General features: G+C 40.0%; 2 protein-coding genes across 2 annotated transcripts in view; both read left to right on the top strand.

The window, feature by feature from the left end:
- The window catches only part of citb (citron rho-interacting serine/threonine kinase b), a gene marked incomplete at both ends in the record, with an annotated part of 91,826 nt that extends 82,922 nt beyond the window's left edge, over positions 1 to 8,904 (top strand). Inside the window, 7 exons of the mRNA XM_083886813.1 lie at positions 1,592 to 1,700; positions 2,634 to 2,762; positions 3,489 to 3,569; positions 3,665 to 3,743; positions 6,310 to 6,483; positions 7,123 to 7,411; positions 8,881 to 8,904. Of these exons, the coding sequence (XP_083742939.1) occupies positions 1,592 to 1,700; positions 2,634 to 2,762; positions 3,489 to 3,569; positions 3,665 to 3,743; positions 6,310 to 6,483; positions 7,123 to 7,411; positions 8,881 to 8,904 (885 nt within the window). The remainder of the gene's footprint in view (positions 1 to 1,591; positions 1,701 to 2,633; positions 2,763 to 3,488; positions 3,570 to 3,664; positions 3,744 to 6,309; positions 6,484 to 7,122; positions 7,412 to 8,880) is intronic.
- A 3,135-nt stretch (positions 8,905 to 12,039) lies between these two features.
- bicdl1 (BICD family like cargo adaptor 1) overlaps positions 12,040 to 26,215 on the top strand; it is a gene marked incomplete at both ends in the record, with an annotated part of 35,028 nt that continues 20,852 nt past the window's right edge. Inside the window, 2 exons of the mRNA XM_083887220.1 lie at positions 12,040 to 12,447; positions 14,771 to 14,986. Of these exons, the coding sequence (XP_083743346.1) occupies positions 12,040 to 12,447; positions 14,771 to 14,986 (624 nt within the window). The remainder of the gene's footprint in view (positions 12,448 to 14,770; positions 14,987 to 26,215) is intronic.

Genomic DNA, 26,215 nt, shown 5'->3' with positions numbered 1-26,215 from the left:
GAGTGGGAACACAGTCTGGGGCTTTTTTCCATTGACTCTCTATATAATTTCCAAACCTTTATCCTCCATCCAGGCATCTCTTAAATGATCCAGTGTGGTTGTATCATCTATTTGTGTCAACTCATCATGAATCCTAGAAATAGCCCTTTTTGTTTGTGGGTCAGGCAAAAATAGTGTGTCCATCGAAGAAACCAGGGGTTTGTTTGGGAAGGATGGAAATGTCTTTTTTATTAAATTTGTGATTTGCAAATATCTAAAGAAGTCCGTGCTGGGAATATTACATTTCTCTTTCAATCGCTGAAATGTTGGAAAAATGTTATCGATATAAAGGTCGTTGATTGTCCAAATTCCTTGTAAATACCATTTGCGAGACGACAGATCGGAAAGTGACGGAGGAAATTAGTGATTATTTAGTAGTGGTAATGAGCCTGAACAATTCTGCCAGCCGAAATGCCTCCGTATTTGGGACCAAATTTTAATTGCGTGTGAAATAATAGTTTTTTTATCTTTAAATTTGGTGCTGGTAGAGTTAAAAAAAGAATTCCTCAATCAAAGAAGCCTTTGTTAATGAGAATAGGAATGCACTGAGATAGAAATAAGAACCTTGGTAAGATAGTCATCCTCACAATAATAATTCGACCCGCAAGGGAGGTTGGAAGATTTGCCCATTTATCGAGGTTACACGTTGTTTGGTCATACAGATTCATGAAATTGTGTAAATAAATCAGAAAAATCTCAGTAATGTTTATTCCCAGATATTTAAATTGGTTTGAAATTGCAAACGGTAGATTATCGAGATTATGTATGTTCTGTCTGGCTTTTGACTTAATTAGAAACAATGCACTCTTTAAAAAGTTGAGCTTGTACCCAGATACTATGCCAAAACGTCCCAAGAGTGACACTATAGCAGGCACTGATTTTGAAGGGTCAGAGATAAACAGCAGTAAATCATCTGCGTATAAAGCCACTTTGTGTTCTGACCCTTCCCTTTTAATACCTTCATAATCTATTGCCGTACGCAGTGAAATGGCGAGGGGTTCAATGGCAAGCGCAAATAACAGCAGTCACAGGGGGCAGAGCGTCCAAGCGGAAAGTAGCTGGAGGTAATGTCATTGGTTTTCACTGATGCCTGGGGTTGAGCGTACAATAATTTAACAAGCGGACAAATTTAGAGCCAATTCCAAACTTTGACAGGGTCAAAAAGAGATTAATGAACATCTTTTATCCAAATTACTACAGTAATTTATACTCATTATTTTAATACTTTCCAAAATAATTGTGAAATCCATTATGGCTATAATTGAGAAAATGTATGTTTTGCTTAGGTACAGTATAATCATCAAAGTGGCTATAACAGAGTAAGTCAGGTGTCATGTTTAATTAGACATATTTTACATATCTTTTCAAAAATTAGCAAAGACTGTATGTTTAAGTTGTTTTAGTAAATTCTTATATCAATCTTATATCAATGTCTGAGGCCCACTAGAGGGCCACTGCCCACACGTAATGGAAACTGGCTTAATGTTAATCTATTTTTGTAAACTGCATCAAGAGAGAAAAAAAACTAATGTTCAAATATTTCATGTGACAGGAGATTGAAACTCTGGAGCCATGCAGCTGCATCCACCTGACCAGCTACAGCATTATCATCGGGACCAACAAGTTCTACGAGATTGAAATGAAGCAGTTTGTGCTTGAGGGTAAGGACACATGTCAATCATTTGTTGGATTTATTTAAAAAGAAAAAAAAAATGACATACAAGAAAAGGAGCAGTGTGTAGAATTTAGACATCTTGGGGTGAAGTTGCACAGGTAAACAACTGCTTCTAACATCTAGCACCGTCATGTGGAGGATAAGATGATATCTGTTGAGATAGTGAAAGAGACAAAACTGTCTGGAAACATGATCATCAATGAGGAAACACTGAGGTTACTACAATTAAGGGGAAAAACACTAAGAAAGTAAATGAATATATATGATAATATACAATAAAATAATCAATATTAAGAGAACCTTGATTGAAAGCCAGACTAAAAAGGTAGGTCTTAAAAATATGAATGTTCTGTGCTGCCCACATCTTTGAGAGATACAACTGAAGGTGTTCATTATATAACATATACTTTCTTAATGCTTGTTATCTCAAATATCTCATCAGCCGGTCACATGACAGCTACTTAATGCATTATGTGGACATGGTCAAGGCGACCTGCTGAAGTTTAAACTGAGCAGAATCAGAATTCAAAGAAGAAAAGTGATCTAAATGTGACAGTAACATGGTTGTTGGTCTGAGTATTTCAGAAAATGCTGATCGACTAGGATTTTCATGCACAACCATGCAGTGTTTATCCAGATGTTGATGTCAGAGGTCACATAAGAATGACCAGAAGAAGTCAGTAACTCAAATAAACACTCATTACAACCAAGGTATGAAGAATACCATTCTATGAAATGTCAACATGTCAAGCCTTGAAACAGATGGTCTACAGCAGCAGGAGACCACAGCAGGTGCCACTCCAGTCCTGGCACTGCATTTATTATGTGTCCTGTGCATCAAAGCTCTGACGACACAATCTTGTTCCCCGTGAAACTGACCCACTGTCTCACCCAGGTGTTGTGTTTTCATCCCCTGCAGAGTTCTTGGATAAGAACGACATGTCACTGGCGTCGGCGGTGTTCGCTGCCTCATCTCACAGTTTCCCCATCGCCATCATGCAGGTGGCCAGCGGCATGCAGAAGGAAGAATACCTGCTGTGTTTTCATGGTGTGTTTGAACTGATGACTCTGTACTATACACTCATCACCGTGGAGACAGGACAGTGCTCTGAGTGTAGTACGGTTACAGTATATCCTTTTAAAGTGCCAGTGTGTAGCTTCTGTCGCTCCCCTGAGGAAGTTTGAGTAATTACCAAAACACTGCCAGCTCCTCCACATAATTCAAGCCGTTTCTCAATACTCAAGTATGCAAGGATGTACTTGGGAAGTACAACTGGAGTACATAGTCGTCAAGTACAGGAGTACACAAGTAGGATTATTGCGATTGGAACAGTAGCGCACTTCCTTGTTCTACTGTTTGAATGGTGGGTGGCGCAAAGCTCTTAAACCTCATTACTGCCACCTACAGAGTTAATAGAACATCAAGTGGAATACTTTTAATAAATGCATATATTTATTGTTATTATTAGTTTCATATTTTAAATGTTGACTTAGATATTTATTTTACTAAAAATATACAGTACCATGTGGAAAATGGTACTGCTATGTTGAGTAGTATGTATGTATGTAGATATATGATTGAAAAGCCACTAAATATATATATCTACACACACATACATACACATGTATCGTGTCAGCGATGAAGACTTACTTTAAGCTAAAAAAAAAAGAATAAAAGGGTAAAATTTTGTCTCTAAATACTTTTTAGAAAGATAATGGGAATAAACAAGAGTATTATGAGATTTATGCTTCTTCTTCTTCTTCTTCTAAACAGAGTTTGGAGTGTTTGTTGACAGGTATGGACGAAGAAGCCGCACTGAGGAAATTAAGTGGAGCCGTCTGCCTCTGTCTTTTGGTACATAAACTTTTTTTAATAACTCTTTATTTATTTATTTTTTATTTTACATCAAATGATGACGTGTAATCCCAAAAATCATTTCTCCTTTGCAGCCTACAGAGAACCTTACCTGTTTGTCACCTATTTCAATTCTCTGGATGTCATTGAGGTTCAGGGACATGTTGCTTTGGGGTGAGACACACACAACCTTGTTTTTATATCGTAGTGAGGACACATCACAGACATAATGCATTCAATAGCCCCTTGCCCTAACTTTAACTATCACAACTAATTGCCTAACCTTAACCCTAACATAAACCTTATTCTAACCCTTACTCTAAGTGAGTGAATGAATGAACGTTCATTCACTCACAGAGACCTGAGACGAGAAGATGCTGGCGTGCTTGGCTGCCACTTCTCTCTCTGAAAAACTTTAAAACTTTTTTTTTATCTTTCTCAAACTAACATCCATGGTGGTGCAAGGCTACTGCTCCAGATCCCCTCTCAGTGTTCTGTGCAGTGCATTAGCTTGGACACTTACCAGCCGGTGTCGAAGGACTTCTCCACCACAGGATCCATCGCCACAACCTGGTCGAAGGTAAACCCGGGCGGATCTCCACCTGTACCGGTGTGGCTGCTTCGGCCCTCTGCCTTCCTTTCGTACCAACCCTACTCCCATACAGTGGACGTCTTCCATCCCCACTCAGTTGAGGGTAGAGATCTGGGCAGGTCTGGGTTCTCGGTGCCTAACCCTAACCCTGTCTCTGTGCGGTTATCCCTTGCTGGCCAGGACCGTTACCCTTCGACTCGAGCAGGCTAGCTAGCCAGTGGTGGCTCCCTGAGCTAGCTGCCTGGCTACGTTGGCTTTCTCCGACCTTGAATCTTGATGGGCCTAAGCGGGCTGGCTTCTTGATCCTGTTCCACCGTCTGCATCTTCAATGGTCACCATCCACCTCCAGCAGAGGAGAGGGCAACGATGCCCAACTCATAATTTCTACCAGAACTCTCTGAATTCATCACCGCACTCTCCTCACTTTCACCATCTGTTTTACTCCTCTACGATTTTAACTTCCACATTGACTCCATGGACTGTAAAAATGCCATGGACTTTCTGGACCTTATCAACTGCCTCAGCTTCACCCAACACATCAACTTTCCCACTCACAACCATGGACATATCTTGGACCTGGTTTGCTCCTCTATTGTGCATCCACAATATCTCCAGCACCGACCTCTCCATATCTGGCCATCACACTTGTAGTTGACACTCCTGCCCCCCAACCCAAACAGGAACGCACAATCACTTTTTGCAACCTTAAATCCATCTGCCCAGTCTCTCTCTCTACCTGTATATCAAACACTCTTTCCAGCCTCACCTTTCCTCCAAATCCAACCCCCATGGACCTCGTCAACATCTACAACCCCCCCCCCGAAAACCAAAACCATCACCTGTACTCATTCGGCTCCCTGGTTCACCCGGGAACTTCACAAACTCAAAAGAAAACAAGAATGACTAGGACTTAACAAAGATATACAGTGGTATGCAAAAGTTTGGGCAGCCCTGTAAATTTTCATGATTTTCCTTTATAAATCATTGGTTGTTTGGATAAGATATTTCAGTTAAATATATCATTTTTATTAAATCATTTAGATTTACAGAAAGTGTGCAAGAATTATTTATTTAAAATTAGGCATGTGCACTAATTATTGGAACTGAAAATTGGTTTGGTAACCTCAGTGACCCTTGACCTCCATACACAGGTGATTCCCATCATGAGAAAGGGTATTTAAGGAGGCCAATTGTAAATGTTTCTCCTCTTTGCATCTTCTCTGAAAAGTGGCAACATGGCAGCCTCAAAACAACTCTCAAATGACCTGAAAACAGTGATTGTTCAACATCATGGTTTAGGGGAAGGATACAGAAAGCTATCTCAGAGATTTAAGCTCTCAGTTTCAACTGTGAGGAACATTGTGAGGAATGTGAAGACCACAGGCACAGTTTTAGTTAAGGCCAGAAGTGGCAGACCAAGAAAAATCTCAGATAAGCAGAGGGTATGGATGGTGAGAACAGTCACAGTCTTCCATCATGCTGTGGGTCTGTGAGGCCAGTGCAGGGACTGGGAATCTTGTTAAAGTTGAGGGTCGCATGGATTCTATTGAGGCATTCATGCAGAGGAACAAATACAACATTCTGGAATGACCATCTCAGTCCCCAGACCTGAATATTAATAACAATTTGTGGTGTGATTTAAAGTGGACTGTCCATGCTCGGAAACCATCAACACTGACTGAACTGAAGATGTTTTGTTTACCATAAAAAACTGGCAGTATGTTCCAAAATACCATACTGCCAGAATCCAGACTCTAAGTGGAAGCTATAGGAAGTGTTTAGAGGCTGTTATTTCTGCAAAAGGAGGATGCACAACATTTTTCTTTTGTGGTGCCTAAACTTATGCACATGCCTAATTTTGTTTAAATAATTTTTGCACACTTTCTGTAAATCATATTTATATTTATATTTATTTCACTACTCAAATATCACTGTGTTTGTCTCCTATATGATATATTTAACTGAAATTTCAATTATTTATTTACCGGGGTGCCCAACTTTTTGCATACCACGGTAAATACATGTACACACACACCACAGAAGTTGTACCAGATTTTACACTGGCGTCGGCGGTGTTCGCTTTACACAGATACAACACTTTTTGGTTGTTGTTCTCTGTATTTTCCACATCACTGTCTTTGTCATTAGTCCCACAGTGCTGGCTCACCTGGACATCCCCAGCCCTCGCTACCTGGGCCCAGCTATCTCATCCGGGGCCATTTACCTGGCCTCATCCTATCAGAACAAACTGCGGGTCATCTGCTGTAAAGGAAGTCTGATCAGAGAGTCTGGAGATCTGCCGAGGAGCGGCTCCAGTCGAGGGTGAGCTCCTTCTGTCAACCCTCAACACTTCAGGAGAGCAAACAGATGAAAGTTACAGTAAACTGTGAATGACAAACTCAAAACACTTCAACAACTACAAACACATTAACTGTTGTAGCAGGAACAGCGATTATTATCATTTTATAACAGGTAATCTCTTTCATACAGACACAAAATATGCACATAATTTATCCTATTTCTATAAGTTAACCTAGTTCCCTGGTGTCCTAATGAAAATGTCTATGCCCTGCCAAAACAGCCATGTTCAGAACGCTCGGTTTTGAGTCTCTTTAAATGCATGTGACTTTTTTGTCATATTTTGGACGACATACATCCCAAATATAAGTATTAAAATTATTAAAAAGTTGGTTTTGCATAATGTGTCCCCTTTAAAACTTTAAATGAATGTATCAACAACTCAAGCTCTCAGCTGAAACCCATAACCAAGTACAAAACCACTGGTTTCACTCAAACATCGTTTTACTTCTGAACATAAACTGCATCATTTATCACACCTTATTCTCCCTGAAAAACTGGGAATGTTTGACTACAACACCATCTGCTGTCAAAATATAAAAAGTCTTACTTGTCACATGTTGTGCTGACTTGGTCCTCTGTCCTCTGCTGTATGTTTTACAGCAGCCCCACGAAGCGAGGCCCCCCCACCTATACTGAGCACATCACCAAACGCTTGACCTCTGGCCCCGGGAGCCATGATGGTCTGCATCGAGAGCCAAGCACTCCGCATCGTTACAGAGAGGGTCGCACTGAATTCAGACGGGAAAAATCTCCCGCCCGACCACTGGACAGAGAGAAGTCGCCCGGCAGAGTGCTGGACAGTCGCAGGGAGAGGTCACCTGGGAGATTCGGGGACAGCAGCCGCCTCCATGCTGGCTCTGTCCGAACACAGCTCGCCCCTGTAAATAAGGTACTGCAGGGGGCGCCGTGGTGCTGGAGTGGTGACCATTTACAATGTGTGGCAAAAGTTCTGTACAAACACTTTCTCGTGTGTGGCTACCAAGGTTATTATAGTTAACAAAATAATGAAAACTAAAATAAAAAAAACATTTTCGTTAACTGAAATAAAATAAAAACTAGTAAAAACGATAACTAACTGAAACTGAATTGAAATAACTAAAATTGTCATGAAAATGTGCTTAGTTTTTGTCTTTGTAATTTAATTTCATACACAAATAATGATTTCGAGTTCATATGAAGTGTTCATTTTTTCTCTTTTTAAGGTTTGTTATTGTTTACAATGTTGGACATAAGGTTATGCAAGTAAAACATTAAGTTAAGTTATGTAGTTAATTATCAAATAAAACATTAAAGCCTATCTCTGAGGGGACATTTTGTCTGGTCCCCAAAACTTTAAAGTCCTTTTTCAGGGTTAATGATTAGGAATGGGTTTTGGTCAAGGGTTAGTGTTTGAAGTTGTGTTTGAAGTTGCGATGGTTAAGGTTAGGGTACGGCCCTTTTTAACGCTTTTTAAATGTTTATTGTGTAACACGGAGTTAGGTATATTACGTAATTGACTACACTAAACATAATTATGTTTGCATAAAGTATAATGACTTAAAAATAAAAATAATTTAGTATTCATAGCTTTAGAATAAGCCATGATTTACAGAGACTGTCGTGTTTCTCTTTAAGCAGAGTTTGTGTTTCACAATCTGAAGCATGTACGTAGCCAGCAATGGGCCTGGTCGGCACTGGCCTGCCGTTTACTCACTGGCCCACCAAGCCAAGTATGAAAAAAATAATTTTGTTACAAAAAAAAATTAAAAACATGTACGTAAAGGACATTTCAGAGTCATTAGCCCTCAAGGTTAGCCCGGCCCCGGACACTGATGTTTGTTCCCCGGCACAGTTGCTCTCTCCCGGTCAGTGAAAACGCGTCGGGTTTAAATTCATTTAAAAACAGAGGAGTCTATATTTGGCGACAGCACTGCTGAAATCTTGTTATCACAAGCGGTGAGCCTCATCACAAACCCCTGCTGCTGTATTTCAGTCCAGTGACTGTCAGACGGAGTCTGTGATCCAGTCATGGAGGAAGATCAAATCTTTTTTTTTTTTTTTTTTTAATTCACTGATTCTAATGATTCAGTACAACAAAAACAACTGTTTTACAAGTCACTAGCAGTTTCATGCAGCCGTGCTGTGATGACTCCTCCAACGTTGAGGAATTATATTGTAATGAAAACCAACCGTCCCGTGTAGAGTTGAGCTGAGGTGAGCCATGGCAGGACCATGTAGTTGAAAAGCAGCATTACATACTGGACCTTAAGATGATCATGTGCCTGTGACTATATTAGTAATAATGTCACAATATGAGAGTATCTTGTGTTGAAATGATTAAAGCATCATTACAGTTATGTCCCTGCTGTTGTCTTGCAGGTGTGGGATCAGTCGTCAGTGTGAACCCAGTTCTGCTCCAGACCGAAGAGAAACCAGTGAAGACACTTGATCCACACACACACACATCCACACACACTGAGGCTGACTGTCAGCTTCATTGCTTGTACATAGTGCAGTCTCACTTCCACATCACAACACATATACCTGCACTGGGACACGTCTCCTGCGACAATCCCCCGTTTTCCTGAGTAATGTTTTGGGTAGATTTGGTGGCAGGAACGCTACAGATCAGGAGAAGCTACTTTATAAAGTATAGTCAGAGGTGTAAATATATATATCGCTGTGTGAGTTTTTATAGATAAAGGGAACAGTCGGCTGGTGAAGATGCCATGTCTATATTTTTAAAAAACAATGAGTATCTGAAGATGTTTCAGGGAAAATAATGAGGTCTGTGGAAAAGAAACGTCTCTGAGGATTGAATCAGAATGTGAATGACCACAGTTCAGAGGATCAAACTGACGCAAACCGTGAAGAGAAACTCTGAGGAAGCGACACTTTGCACATGAGATTGGATTTGAACAGGAGTTTAAAAACTTATTCTTGTTACATGACCAGTCTTCTGTCTTTGGATCAAATGTATGGTCCTGCTGAATGAACAGCCTTTGATATATTACTGCATTTGATTTCTTTACTGACAGTCGTCATCAGCCATACTTTGTAAAACAATAATTAAGCAATGTTTTGCTCCAAGTGTTCCTTGTTTTGTTTTTTGGCAAACCTAAGAAGAAACATGCAGCTCTGCCTCACAGTCGGGCCTCAGCTTTCTCTGCTGCTGCTGATTATGGTACAGATGTCCTGTTTCTGTGCAGTGCTATGAAGTCTCGTATCGTCAGAGGTTGTCACTTCTTGGTTTGGTTTCTCTGGAGCCAGTACAGCCTCCTCCGTTCATCACATCAGTGAGCATGACTAACGTAGAGCAGCGCTCGTCGCTTCTTCAATCTTGACTCTTTCTCTTGGTTGTTTTTCTGTCATGAATTCACTTGACTTTGCATTCGATTAAGTAGACATTGATGTTAGACAGTGTTGATTTTTAAAGTTGTAATCCAAGTTATATGCATTAAACACAACTGAAATGACTGACTGTATTGTTTTTTGTGTGTGTTGCTGGACCTGCAGTTTCGTCCACGGTGTCAGCTTGTAGCACTGAGGGCGGGGCCAGCTTTAGCAAAAACAAAAAAAGTTTGTTTAACCTGAAATGAGGAAAAGAAATGAACATATCTGCAATTTGAACCTGTGACAATAATGATATTATAGGTCATTAAACTTCACAAAACAAAAATGTGTCACTATGTCATCAGTGCTATCACCTTCTAATGATTAAGTGATTATTTTAAATCAGTCAGTCGATGTCTACTTATATAGCCTTTACAACACCGACAATGTATCCAAAGTGTTTTCACTTAACACCAAATTATAATAAAACGTACAATAATATGAGAAAATGTCCAGAAGGAAAGTGTCACAGTGCTTCCAGGTTTTAAAAGCCTTTCTAAATAAATTATTTAAGTTTAGATTTTAAAAAGAGTAAAATGTGAAATTTACCTGAATCATTTGCACACACGCTTGTGGTTCATTGACGCACATGACCAGTCTTCTGATCTCAGGTCTTTTCTGGAGATCATGTTCTTTTGGTGCCGACCAGAGCAACCTGGATGTTTTTTCTCCTCATCTCCCTGGACATCTGACACCAGGTGTAGTTGTGTAGGTGGTGTAGATGCAGTCCATGCAAAGGTTGCCTTTGCGGGCGGCAAGCATTCAATCAGTCCGTCAATGTGACAAAATGAAAGGCCGCTCACAAGCCACAAGAAAACGGCATATTATATATGTGTGTATATATATATGTATGTGTATGTATATATATATATATATATATATATACAGTATGTGTATATAGATATCCAGTATATGTCTTTCACTTTGCCTAACAGCAGAGGTCTTCATTTTTCATACTTGTCGCAGCAGATGTGGATATCAAACATATTTATTGTGCAAAATAAATAAGCATACAATAGCTGTAGGGGGCTGTATATTGTATGTATGTATATGTATATGTACATTTATATACATATACTATTATATATTGTTCTTCATATTATATATGTATATTGTATGTTTTTAAAGCTTTATTGAAACTCCATTTTACAGTTCACGCAAGAATAACACCTGCATTTTGTATATGATAGACATTCTGAACTCAAAGAAACAGGACCAAGTACATAAGCACAGAAACTTAAGACCAAATTAATGCTTATATTATATTGAATGAATGAATAAATAAATAAATAAATAAATAGATGAATGAATTAATTTGGGTTGGGTTTTTTTTGGTCTCGACAAATAAAGAGCTAGACAGTGATTAATCAGCAAATATTTGTAAAGCTAACGTTAACGTTCCAAACACAATTAGACACATAACTGGCTTCATTCGTCATTTATAATTTCCATAGAGTCAACAAGACTCTTACAATCATAACTGACTATAACGGGGATGGAGTCGCTCAGTGTTGTGTGCAGAAGACATCGTGGCACATTACTGTAATGTAATGTAAAATTTTATTTTGACGAGGTACTATTTTGTTTTCAGTCGTTTTTAATGAAGCAAAATGTGGCGCTATCGTTTTCAGCCAATGAGCGGCTCGATTGTAACAGGTTGCAAGCTGGCGTCACAACGCCGTGGCTGGAGTGCGCGCTCAAGAAGGGAAAGAGGTTGAGAAGAAGGCATCGGGATCGCGCTCATCTGTTTGACTGGCAAATGCCGCCGCGGTGTAAAAGGCCAGTCATTATGGGGGAACCGGGACTCCTAAACGGGGTGGACCCTGACCGACCGACCGAGCTGAGCTCATGCAGGCGGTTCATACCAGGATAAGATAAGAAGATAAACGTCACATATGTCTACAGCGTGTGTCCAGTAATAAAGGGTCGGCTGCTAGAAAGGCGGTGTTTGCTTCGATTCAATCAGAGTCAGTCTGGGAGGTTGATCCAGGAGAGAGGGACCGTTACAGTCTAACAGGATCCAGCTCTGAATTTACACAATGATGGACGGATTGTCGGTGAGAAGCCGGTCCGGCCAGCCCATCCCAGTCAGAGCAAGGTGGGTTCATTCGGAGTAAACCCCGTCTGCTCTTCTCTGTTGGCTGCATGTCTGCCTCCTGCCTCGACCTGCAGACGTCTGCCGCGGTTTCAGCACCACTGGAGCTGGACAGCGACTGCATGGAGCCGCGGCCCAGCCCCGGCGCTCACGAGCCCGGCGGTGGTTTCCAGGCTCACCCGCTGCGGCACGCCGGTTCCGGAGGCCTCGGTATGGCCTTGGAGGAGGAACTGTCCATGCTTACCGGCGAGAGGTGCGACGACGACGGTCAGAGGGAGCCGTCGCCGGACACAGAGACGCTTGTCGCAGGGCATAACGCAGACTTATTGTCGCTCTTCCGTCAGAAAGAACGAGACTTGGTTTTGGCTGCTAAACTCGGCAAAGCGCTGCTGGAGAGAAACCAAGACTTGACCAAGCAATATGAGAAAATGCACAAGGACCTCAACGAGAAATTAGAGGTAAAGTAAGAAAAGATAATATCATGTAATTAAGTTTTATTGCTACTATAATCCTCTTTCTGATTTGGCCTCAACGTGCCTTAATACAACTGCCAAGTTCAGGCCATGGCAAACTCTAGAAGATGAGAACAACTGTAAGATGAGGAGCCTCACATTCAAACTACCACATAAAGTGTAAAAGTGTCAGGGCACCACAAGCTTTGTTTTTATGTCTGTCAGATTAACTAGGATTGGAACGATGTAACTGTAGGTCTCATATGTAAGGGTTAGGGTCAATGAGTTTAACTAAATAATAATAATAATAATAATAATAATAATGCATTATATTTTGAGGGGCCTTTCAACACTGTTGTTTTAATAGAGCAGATATTTATGGCATGAAATAGAAGAACAATAACATGATAACTCTTCCTCTCCAGGTTTAAGAGAGACAGGGTTGTGCTATTATTCAAGTGTCAGTCACAGGAAACATACTTGACACTTAACTAAAATTAAACTGCATCCATGCTTCCCATCTCTTCTGGATGTGTACCCATAACGTTATTGAGAAATAATTACATTGTAAGGTCATTATTGTGTTGGTGAAACAACAAACCATGTGAACCTAGACTTTTACACAGCACTGTACAACTGGGGTTTCTTTATGATTCCTCTCTTTATGGCAGTGTATTATTGCACCCAATGTGTTATGAGCTGGGAACTATAGCTGTGAGTCATTTTGATCCAAAAACAGGGGGAATCTCAGTGTCTCAGTACTCATGATACTGTTTCAGTATTAAGCAAGGACATAGCTAAAATCAGATATTGTGGTTTAAAAAAATAAAATAAAAATCTGATCGCACATGTGAACCATAAATATGCTTCACTAAACATAGAAGACATAAAAAGATTCTTATTAACAGCAGAGTTGTTGATATAATAGCTGATGTCAGTACTGGAAATGAACGGACAGACAAAAAAAGTTAAATCCATCCATTCCCTATTTACAACTCGCCTAGTGTACAAACTCCAGTTCTGAAAAATGATGAATGACTGGCCAAAGACCTTCAGGGAATAAAAAGGCAGTGAGAGGTTGCTGTAGCACAGAGGTTAAAGCACCTCACTTGATTAGCCCTAATGTGCCAGTGTGACTGAACATCTCAGGAGAAATGAAGTAATTACAAAAATACATATTAAAGAGACAGTGTGTCAATGAGAATATTAGGGCTCCAACTATTCTGATAATCAATTAATCAATTTGAGTGCTCTTTTTAACAATTCAAACAAATTATTTGATTGTTCAGCTTCTTAAATGTGAATAATTTCTGTTTTTTTGCTCCATATGACAAAGAAAATAATTAAATAATGAATAATGTTTGCTTGTGGACAAAACAAGACATTTGAAAACAACTTTACAACTAATTGATTAATCGACAGATTAATTGATTTTGAAAACAATCCTTAGCTGCAGCCTTAGAGCAGAGATTAATAAGATGTAAATAGTAGCCAACAACAATCATATCATACAACACAGAACTTACAATCCACTGTAGTTTATTCATAACAAGACATTCATGTCAAAATCCTAGTTAAGTTCCTGTGGTTGCAGTGTTCCCTAAAGTGTGAATCCAAAAACAGGTCAGCTCTGCTTTTTGGATTAGATTTAAAGATTTTTGCACAAACCAAGCATCTGGATGTTTTTTCTCCTTCAATATGAATCATATTTACATTCAAGATAAGATACTTGGTAGCTCACATACCACTGACCAGCAGCAATAAACCATGTTATGTTAATAATGTACAAATAATATGGCCAAAAACAGTAAAGTGTTTTTCAAATTAGTTGACATCATATTTACTAATAATAATGAATAAAAGCTATAGAGCTGAGCTGTTGTTCTTATGCCACAGGGCAACACGTGGCCTGAGAGAGACAAAGACTAATCCTGCGGACATCCAGGGTCATTACTTTATCAACTGTACATCTGCTCAATGCTTTGATCCATTTTCACCCTGGTGTTGCAGCTCAGGAGGAGGAATAAGCTGCCTCTTGTCACAGTTCCTCTTATCTTGTCGTATAATGGCAGCTCGTGTTGTTCAGTGGTCTTGTTTTGAATCTCTTTGATCCCTCCCTTTTGTCTGGACATGAAAACACTGGACACACAGATGTCAGCTGCTTCAGCCCTGGACTAAACCATAATAATAATCATAGTCATTGGCATAATCTCAGTCATTTGAGTTTTGTATTCTGTAAAACTAGGACAAGACTGGAAAAAAAATCTAATCCAAATAAATCAGGCTTTGACTTTACCCTCTCTCTCTGTCACTCACTGTCTCCCTGCAGCACTTGGAGCAGGAGAAGCACGAGCTGCGCCGGCGTCTGGAAAGTCGAGAGGGGGAATGGGAGGGTCGCGTGGCCGAGCTGGAGACAGACGTCCAGCAACTGCAGGGTGAGCTGGAGCGACACCAGGTCCAACTGAGGGAGGCTGACCGGGACAAGACCAAGGCCATCAGTGAGCTCTCTGAACAGAACCATAGACTACTGGAGCAACTCAACAGGGTGAGCAGTGTGTGTCAATCAATCAATCAATCAATCAATCTTTATTTGTATAGCCCACAGTTTACAAAACATAGTTTGTCTCACGGGACTTCACAGGGTTGGTAACATCCTATGTCCTTAGACCTTCGACCAGGGTAAGGAAAAACTACCAGGGTAAAAACCCTTGTAACAGGGAAAAGGGTAGAAACCTTAGGGAGAACCACAGGTGAGGGATCCACTCCCTGGACGGACAGACGTGCAGTAGATGTTACCCAAAACATACAATACACAATTACAAAGAATAAAGAGTATAAAGTCTATGGCCATAGTTCTCAAACTATGGTACATGTTTGAGAACATGTTTGTGGTACATACCTCTGGTGGTACAGAAATGTGTGATATATATGATGAGAGTGGAGCTGAGGAATGCATAGAAAATGAAACAAGTAACCAAACATCTCTCACTCCATCTTAATGTAATTTCACTATACCAGTGTGTGAAGTATATGTGAGAGGACGAGAGGACGAGCAGCAAATTATCTTATTGGGAATAAATCTGCCTCCTGTGAAAAACCTGTAGTTGACTTTGCTCAGTCTGTTTACACCACTGTATTTTAACATTGGTGATAATGATGTTACTATGAGAGATCAATATTTTCTCAGGTGGTACACACGTCTCTGGGTTTCAATCACGTCAAACTAATAAATCTGCAGGGAAAAAAATCAAGCATGAAAAACCTCTGTGAGAAGATTCAGCTGAATTATCTTCCAAAATAAAAATGTTTAAATTCCCTGGCAGAGAGCTGCGACCATGCTTCAAAACAAGATACTTGTTCAGTCAGCAAAACATGGCTTTTATGCTGCTCCACTGACAACCTGATAGGATGCAGGTGGTGCCGTTCCCGGTGCTGGGACTGGGTGTGGTTCACATGAAGAGAGCGAGAGAGAGAGGGACCTAGTCCCCACTAAACCCTTAAGACCTAAATCCTTACAGACTTTGATGACCTCACCTGCTTAGTGTCTGAGTGCTGAAGGAGCAACACTTTATGCTCTGTATTATATTATTCATATATATCTTGTCTATCCTGGCTTAATTTATCTGGTTGTTCAAACGCAGGATATGTTGACATAAGTTACCATAGAGATTTATCCTGTAGAGTTAGCCTACTACACAATGTTTTCACATTCAACTATACCCACTGTCTAAACATTTGTGATAATTGATTAGAATTATTTCACAGAAATGTTTTATTTGTATACACCATATAAATATAAAAACACATCAACAGAGTAACATGATGTTGCTTTATTGAATAATGATAAATCAAAGAAAGCAAATTTATCAGCTCCTTTCAAAACTGAACTCTGTCTCTACAAGACAGAAAGCACAAGTTCACACATATTGGTCCCTGACCAGACGACCACTGTGGTCATCAGGGAAGATGGTGGGATTGTCCCAGTCCATGTGTGATGGCACTGGGAGCTCTCTCCTTCCTCAGGCAGGCCACACTGTGAAGGACAGCACAGATTATGTGTTTGTAGGCATCCTGTAGGTAAAATGTGTGCTTTTGCATTGTTAAAGGGATACTTCACCGATTTGAATGTGGCTTTGTATTGCTAGAATAGCAGTAGTATTTCTTAGAAAATGTGCTTCCCTCCCTCAGTTTTTCCCTGACTTGTAAAAAAATCTGTTTTCCCTTATCCAAATGTGACCTAGTGTGAGTCAAATGACGCATTTTGCATCACAGTAGGGCACATTTGGATAAGGGAAAAAAGAACGCCACTCTCATGGTGAATCTGAGAATCTGCGATCGACAGCGAGGTCTTTTTGAGGAAGCCGTATGCGGGCACTGATCCAGGATTGGTTTCATCTGGCTTGATGAATCCGTCTGCTCATCCTGGCTTGGCTTTGTGCAAACAATTAAGCCTGGACGCCCTTGTTTTGGATTCGTTGAACCAAGTTCATTCATTTATCCTGGATATCTGAATCCTACTTTTATGCAACAGGCCCCTGGATTAACGTTTGTGCAATGGACTAAGCCAGGATGACTTTAGTAGAACTCATTTTCTTAGATATCCAGGATATCTTAATTCTACTTTCGTGCAATAGGCCCCAGGAAACTGAACAAGTGCACTGAAACAAACAGTAGACACTGGGGAGCACAGAGAACAAACACACTCGTGAGGCAGGGATAATCAGACACAGGTGAGCCAAATAGGACACAGGTGAATCAACAAGGAAGACAGGACAGGAAGTCAACTTAAAGCAGCGGTACCTTGCTTTAACAAGGTACAAAATAAACAGGAAACAAGGAAAGCAGGAAGCCGGAAACAGAACAACAAAAAGTCCAAACAGAATAAATGTCCAACAAAAAACATCTGGATAATCCAGGGGTTGTGTCACATCTATTCATACACACATTCAGACAGTGAATGCTTTTTCTGTCACACATCTCTCATACCCAGCTGGTGCATTAAGTGTCTCACATCAGGAGGTAGATTATTGGATTGAACCCTGACCTCATAGTTGGAGGATGACCTGCTCTACCACGACCCCTCTGTGTGTGTGTGTGTGTGTGTGTGTGTGTGTGTGTGTGTGTGTGTGTGTGTGTGTGTGTGTGTGTGTGTGTGTGTGTGTGTGTGTGTGTGTGTGTGTGTGTGGCATTCATTGCGTGTATTCGCTTAGTCCAGTTCCAGTCTGCCTGACTGACTATATAAGGTGTTCAGTCAAGTGAAGATTCATCATCCTCCGAGGGGTTATGGGGTTTTTCTCTCTGACTAACCTCAACTGAATTGTGCTAACTCATCAGAATAAAAGTGGAGCTTCTGGGTCTGAGGTTGCATAATTACACTTACGCAACAGCATTATGCACAGGTAATTTGATTGCAGCCTATGTTGTCTTCCAGGGTTAAACAATCAGTCTGTTATGAGATGATTAGAAAAACAGACATAGATGGACAGATGGACACTCACTGGTCACTTTATGAGGTACAGTGGTTACCTATAATAGTGGCAGCAGTGACACCCGTTGTGATCTGCTGTGTTTCAAGTTCTGACATGTAGTCTATTCAGAGAAGTTCCTCTGCTTGTCTTGGTGATAATGAGTGGTTATTTTAGTCAGTGTTGCCTTGCTGTCATTCTGAACCAGTCTAGTCGTTCTTCTCAGACCTCTGGTATCATTTCCTCCCAGAGAACTGCTGCGCACCGGACCATTCTTTGTAAAACAGGGGTCTGATACTCTTAAAGTCCTCTTAACGAGCTTAAAGTCCATCCATCCACCTTCTACTGCTTAATCATTCACATTGGTTATGCTGTGCCAATCTCAGCTGACATAGGGCGATAGGCAGGGTCACACAATATGTCAATTTCAAAGTCACTTAAAGGGACACTGTGTAGTATTTATGGGTTTATATAACCCAAAATCCACTTTTTAATACATATTATGTGCTCCTGCATTGTCTAGTCGCTGTATAATATTCTTTGTTTCATTTTCATAGTGTTTCAAAAAGTCATGTAAAATAATGGTCGCGGGCAGCTACCCCATTGCCACGACGCCATGTTTCTACGGGAGCCTGTATGGACAAACGCGAGAGAACAAATCAAGCGTCGCTTTACTTGTAGCGGAAGTCCCGCCTCCACTCTCTCCGCTTCGTCTGCTACGGCCGTGGTAGCTCGCCCTCTCCCTCACCTCACGAACCTCATCTGCTGACACGGAGAAAGACGACAAGGACGACATTTGACCGGCTGAGGATACATTAGCGCTCAGGGAAGGGAGGGGGTGAGCAGAGGAGCAGTTCTTTGTTGTAAATTTCAGCCTCTCCTCTAGATGGCACTATAAACTACTTACTTCACCTTTAAATCTCCTTTCCTCTCCATTCTGATGCTCAGTTTGATCGCGTCTACGGGACTAAATGTTGCTGCCATGTGATTGGCTGATTAGACGTTCACGTTAACAAGCAGTTAAACAGACGTAGCTCATAAAGTGATAGGTGAGTGTATATCAGATACACACTGTAGCAGTGCTCTGGTCTGACACAAAGAACTGAAGCTGGACTCTGACTCAACATGCTGCTCTCACATCAGGGTGAACTGCAACTGGCAGTCGATGCAGATTGATGGAGCAGAGAGTGCTGGCATTGGAAACTCTAACTGATTAAAGCCTCGCTAAGGAGATCAAGAAGGATTTATTCTGTCAATCTGCTGAATGAGTGGCTGTTTTCAACAGTCAAATTTACTCTCTTAAATGTTTTGTGGCTGCTTCTTTGGGTTTTCAGTCACACGATCTAAACACTGACACATGTCATAATTCTGTGAACTCATTTAACAATGGTTTCAATCTATGGAATTAGATTTTAAAGAAACAAACAACACTTTATGAATTAAGCATACAAAAATGAACCAGAAAATCAAAATACACAAATTGCAAATAAAATATCGATTTAATCATTCAAGAAAATTGTATTTTATTTGCCTGAAAATGTACTTTTTGTTTGCTCCAACTCTTTTGAGTCTGACCATCGGCAGGTCTTAGAAAGCTGCCTGCTGATTCCTGGACTGGAATCAGTCACAGACTTGGAGTTGTGTTAATCTGGACAAAATAATTGTAAATATCAAACGTTTATAATCTGACAAACATTTGGGAAAACTTGGGAAAATAGTTCCAGACGGTCAGCAGAACCGCAAACAAAAAAAACAAGGCACAAAGAACAAATCAGGGAGTGCAAACGCAAAAGCATCAGAGCAAACAAAGTTCTGATCATTGCAAACAAAAAGTGTATTTTCCTACAAATAAAATAACATTTTGAATGATTAAATCAATATTTCATCTACAGTTTGTGTATTTTGATTTTCTGGTTCATTTTGTATGCTTAATTCATAAAGTGTTGCTTAGGGTTAGGATTTGTGTTAAATATTGACACAAATCTAATTCCATATAAATCTATCAGACATGCTGTTTGTATTCAAAAATATGTACCACAGCTTAAAGGTGCTGAAATGTCAGAACTTGAATGAATTTCACAAAAACAAAACACACAAAAAGATGAATCCACTATCAAAACATGGCAATTAATATTGTAGGTGATTACTTATCATTTAAATTCGTTGCAAATGCAACACTACCTGCAAATATTGATATAAAACTCTGCTTTTTGCATTAGAAATGTTATGAGTCGTGGGCTAAATTTGCTTTTCAGCAGCAGCAGAACCACGTTAAGCCATATGTCACTCTGTCTTAGGAATAAACACGTTGTGGAACGTCACAGAGCTGCTGTGTAGACATAGGCTGACAAGCCCGTGCAGGTGCTACTGTATGTTCTTTGTCAGCACTGCAGCACTCCATGGTTACATTCACTCCTGTGAGTGTTGTTTCTCCTCCTGGGGAAAGACATGATCTGTTGCCGGGCACATGCTGCTCAGGGAGGAGGAAGCGGCGGCTTGGATTTTAAGCCCCAGTTCGCCCGCTGTGCACAGCAGCTCTCCTCATTGTCCTGCTCAGACTAAAGCAGCCCTCCGCTCTGCTCTGTCTTGCTGTCATTGCAATCAGGATTTGTGCTGGACACGTCAGTTACTTTTGATTGCAGCAGGAAGCCGACACTTAGTATAATTAAAGTGCATTTAATCTAAGTGAACACTGGGTGTGGGAATCTATAAAGATATTCCCTGAAAGTGGTCTATATTGTGTTTTGGGGGGGAGAGAACATCTTGTGGCCTTTGTGACTCAGTGAAACCTAATTTCTCCATCGAGAAATCGTGGACGGGGTGAGATAAAGTGTGGCTTGTCCAAAGTGTGTGTGCTCATTCAAATGCATGATGGGAAATTCCCTCAGCAGTCTAAGCCTATGGCAGCATAAGTTAGACTATTCTAATCAGGACATACCTGATCTAGTTTTGACTATAGGCTATGTTAAAGAGGTAGGTTTTCAGTCTTACCTTAAAGGTGGAGACAGAGTCAGACTCTCTGACTGAAAGTTGGAGTTAGTTCCACAGGAGAGGAGCCTTTTATTTTTTTTTTATTTTAGGAATAACCAGTAGACCTGAGTTTAGGTGAGCGTGAACCCTGCACTAGGCTCAAAGGTTCACTGTGTAACCTTTACGGTTATTTATTGGGAAAATGACCTGGCTTTTTGAAGGGTACTCTACTCAACGTATTTTCTTGTGCCAAAAAAGGATGGTGGTTTTCGCCCCATCCTCGATCACAGAAAGTTCATAAAAGTTCTTCGTTTTCACACGCTTCGCACAACAGATGTTCTTCAGGCTGTCTCAGATAGAGTCTAGTTCACAGGCGTCGATCTGAACGATCATGTGCCAATACCAACTCACCACAGCCAGTTTCTTCGTTTTGCCTTCGGGGGTCAGGCATACCAGTTTTGCATGCTCCCCTTCGAGCTTTCACTTGCTCCTCGGATATTTACCAGGTGCATTGCAGCGGCACTTTCACCTCTGCAGAGCAGCGGCGTTCAGATCCTTCCTTACTTGGACGTCTGGCTCATATGCTCCGCAGCCCACGAGCAGGCCATCCACGACACAACAATTCTGTTGAATCATGTGACCCAGTTGGCTCTTACTGTGAATTTTGTAAAGAGCTGTTTGGTTCCCAGCCAGCGAGTCGTGTTCATCAGGGTTGTCCTCAACTCAATGTTGATGAAGGCCTCCCCCTCCCCACAGAGGGTGGACGATATTATCAGCATAGTCTCTCGTATGCGCAGAGGCACAAGGCTGACACACGGTCTGTTTCTCTGGCTGCTAGGAAAACTGACAGCAGCAGCAACAGTCATGCCTTTGGCCATGAGGTGCAAAACACAAATGGAAATCAAAAAACACAAACGCAAAACCAAAAACACAAACGCAAGGGGCAGCGTTTAGCTCACTTTGTAGAGCTGCCGTCCATGCTGAGGCTGCAATTCCAAATCCCAAATGGAGCAGAAAACTAAAAAAACAAATTACTTGCAACAGAAATGCAAATCAAAAAAGCAAAAAACCTAAAAACATTAACTTGAAATGGAATCCACGAAACATATCTCTTCCGTTGTGAATCAATGTTTCCGCTTTTGTTTTTCGATTTGCGTTTCCGTTGTGAGTTAATGTTTTTGTGTTTTCTGCATTTGTGATTGTGTAAAAAAATTAAAACTGTAGAATAAATGATATGTCCCACGAGGATTATGAACAGACCACAGTCCCCGGGCATATGCTGTAACAAGCTCAATAACAAGTGTGATCTCCAGCAGGTATCACTTTAGAGAATTGTGACTATACAAGACACGCATTTGACACACAGTGGTTTTTACTTGTCATTATTTCACTGTGGAGCACAAAAATGACTTATTGTGCAATAAATTAATAAATATACATTAAATATATGGAAAAAAATACATGTTTGTTGGGGATTAACAATAGTGGCAATAATTTGATTGCTAAAAATAAAAGTAATAAATATTAATTAATTAATATTTAATTAATAAACTTTAGATTGGGCACCACCCTGAAACCAGGCCTTTAAAATCAGTCTAAATAATCACTGTAATTGACTATAATATCAAAGATATTCCAATTGAACAGTAATGAAGGTATGAATCCGAGCACTGACTCTCTGAATATTTGTCACAATATTCATGTACAAAAGACACAGACTGTTCCTTTAAGTGAACAAAAGTAACAATTTATTAAATCAAATAACAAAAATCAATTAAACAATTTGATTCACCAACATTAAATATCCAAGGCTAATTGGATGATCTAAGTCGATGAACATTGATGCATAATGATAATTTGACCCCAGTGCTGCAGCAGCAAAGGTGTGCTCCGCATTAAACAGTAAAACAACAATAACAAACATGAATATAATTAAAGAGAACACGTCCAACACGTTCAACACAAAGAAGAGTTAAACACAGAAACATAATCTAACTCTGCCCAGAACACTTTTGCCTCTTACTGTGCCGTCCGTCTTTGTGTCCGGTCCAGTTCGTTGGAGTCTAGGAGCGGGGACGTGCCGTTATTTGGCTCACAGCGGACAGCTGTTGATCCTCTGTGTCTCTGGATGGAAGCAGTTGGGGCGTCAGGTATGGAGGGAAGTGTGGGCCCAGGTGCGATCCTCACGGGCGGAGAGATACATATGGAGAGAATTTTGTTATTTTATTATTCAAAACAAAATAGATTTGAAACAAAAAAAGAGATTTGAGAGTGGCAATCAAAAAACATTTTTTGAGATCAAAACAGAACAGGTTGCAATTGAAAACAAAATATGAGAGAATACATTTCTTCAAATTCAATCAAAAATAATGTTTGTAAGTAAAAAAATATGGCCATTTTTCTTATATATCAGTCCTTAACTTGAAATCAAAGAGGACTGATTTATAACAAAATGGTTATGTTTTTAATTACAAACATTATTTTTGATTGAATTAGAAGAAATAGGTTCTCTCATATTTATTTTTATTTATTTTTCAATTACCTGTTCTGTTTCGATCTTGAAGTGTTTTATTGATTGTCACTTACTCTTTCTTGCGCTCAAATCTCTTTTTTGGTTTCAAATCTATTCTGTTTGATTGAATAATAAAGGAACAATAAATAAAACAGAGACAGCCAACGAGACTTAAAAGATCCTGTCCCCCCTGGAGAATCAGCCCCAGTCATAAACAAGTAGTGTGACAAAATGAGGGGGGGGGGGGGGTGCAGGGTTTGGTTAGGCCTTAGAGAAAGAACAATGGATTACAGCCAGGCTTAGGTCCCACCATGTGTTCTAATGCAGGACTTAAATGCAGGAAAACTAAGGGGTTAAGTACAGGTACAATCTACTAACTATCTAAAATAATCCAAGAACAAAGCAAAAGGACACAACGGTGAAGTTACAAAGATCCAAAACAGACAATCTGGCAGAGGAAAAGTGATGAATATTTATACTCACAGAGAAGGGACAGCCAACTCGGCACAGGTGAAGCTAATTAGGGCGGGGCAGGTAATCAATAAAGGTGGAATTTGCAGCATGAATCGCAAGCATCCAAAAAGGAAATCCACCAAAACTGCAGGGAGAAAACAAAGACCAATAAGGATAAGACAACAATAAAACAGGAAAATGAAAGTCCAAACAATAGCAAAAAGTCCAACTAAATCAAAGTACTGGAAATAAAACAAAACTCCAGGTGAACCAGGTAAAGGCTTGTGACTTAAATTAATTGAGTCCAGAAATTTATTTCATTTATTGAATGTAATACATTCATTTTTGAATTGTGTTCATTTAATTATTGAAATATCTCAGTGTGAAGTCTAAAACTAACCTTTCAGCCCTAGATTAGATTAATAAAACAGCCCCTCCCTAACCTCCCTCCCCCATCCCTAACACTTTGCAGATCACTTCTTAACAGAGCCTTGTTTGCTGCAGTGGGATGACCTTGAAAGAGGAGGTCACCCCATAGGAAGGAAGTGATGTAAGTCATGGGTGAAAATGCAGCACTGAGGGGATTAGGTTATAATCTGTGCTAATAGTCTGTGCATTCAGTTCTGAGCCAAAACAACTCCAGTGCATACTCTTAATTAATACTTAATACTTACTTAATTAATAACAGCAGGTGACCAGAGATATTTGGGCAAAGACCAATTTAAAAAAATTATAATAATCTCCATGTCATTACATCTTTCCTTGGCTGACACACAAACCACCTGTGGTTATTCCTCTGTGTGTGTGTGTGTGTGTGTGTGTGTGTGTGTGTGTGTGTGTGTGTGTGTGTGTGTGTGTGTGTGTGTGTGTGTGTGTGTGTGCGTGTGCGGTGACTCAATTGAGTTGTTGTTGTTGAAGTATATAACACGTTGGCGTTGACGGCCGAACAAAACCAGGTCCAATGTAAACATTTTTAAAAGCAGAAATAGAAATCTGGTTTCTGTTAGCTTAATAATAACAATAATGAATGAGTTTGAATGATGATAATAAGAAGAACAATCTTTAGTTATAGAACACAAAATATCGGACATTGACAGGTTATTATTTATTTATATATTAAAGTTTAGTTTTTATGATATGATTCATGTATTTAACCCTCTAACACACTTAGACACCTTAGATTTTGACTTTTACTCTTCAAATGTGTGCTCTGACAGATTTCTATCAAGTTTACATCATTTTTATACAAATGTATACTATTTTTATAGCTGTGTACTTTCATGCGCATTTGGTGTGCTAGGTGTAATAGTGCTAGGATTTCAGGCCATCTGACATTACACAAAAAATAATAATGCAAACAAATTGCTTCTGCTAATCTTTTACTTATACCAGGCTGCAATAATCAAAAAAAAAATCTGGTTTGCATGAAGTATATTGAAAATATTTGATTTTTTGTGTTTTCTTTTAGATCATAAAATTAAGGGGCATCATGAATTAATCTGGCAATTTAAGGGTTAAAAATAGAAAATATTAATTAATATTGTATATGTATGGAAAGAAGAGATGTTGGTCTAAAACCTAAAAAAAATTAAAAATACAAATGTATACTATTTTTATAGCTGTGTACTTTCATGTGCACCATTTGGTGTGCTAGGTGTGTTAACGTAAGAATGTCCCTGACAGATGATATGAACAATAAAAGAACAATATTGTATTGTAATAAAAAACATCAGTTTAGTGTATTCAGATTCACTCTTTCTGCAGCTGACTTTCTTGGACAAGTGTGCACTTACCTTGTGCGTGTGATCAGCCTGATCAGATATGGCTGTTGCTCTCAGGATCTGCTCTGTGATTGGCTCACACTGTCGCTCATGAGGAGATGTTATGTAACCGCTATAGCTGACAGTGGGATTGTCCCTCCTTCCAACGTCTGGAGGAGACAGCGCTCAGTGAGAGGATATTACCAGAAGCACCAAGAACCACAAGTTGCAGCTCCACCAATCCCACTTCTCCCTGGTTGCTATGACAACCTGAGTGACATTCGAATGGGAAATTGTGCGTTCTTCTTACCATGGGAATGTGCTGTGGGTGAGGGTGCAGATAGTGATACAGTCATATCATTCACATGAATCTGTTTTTCATATTTATGCTACACTGCTGCTGCTGCAAACAGCAATAAAAATATTTAGTTTAGTTCCTTCTGTATAAGCAGGTGGGGGCAGTGTTTTGATCTGGGGTTCCTTCAGTTCAGAAACGTTATGTGCCCAAAAGTGAGGTCAGCTGACTGATCTAAATCTACTGAATGACCAGGTTACTCTCAGATTAAATGCCCGGCTTCATTGTTGTCAAGAAGACTTGACAACAATGGTCTAAC

The sequence above is a fragment of the Microchirus variegatus genome (genome assembly GCF_963457635.1).
Source record: "Microchirus variegatus genome assembly, chromosome: 3".
In the NCBI taxonomy this organism is placed as follows: domain Eukaryota; kingdom Metazoa; phylum Chordata; class Actinopteri; order Pleuronectiformes; family Soleidae; genus Microchirus; species Microchirus variegatus.
This window is presented reverse-complemented; position numbering and strand designations above follow the sequence as displayed.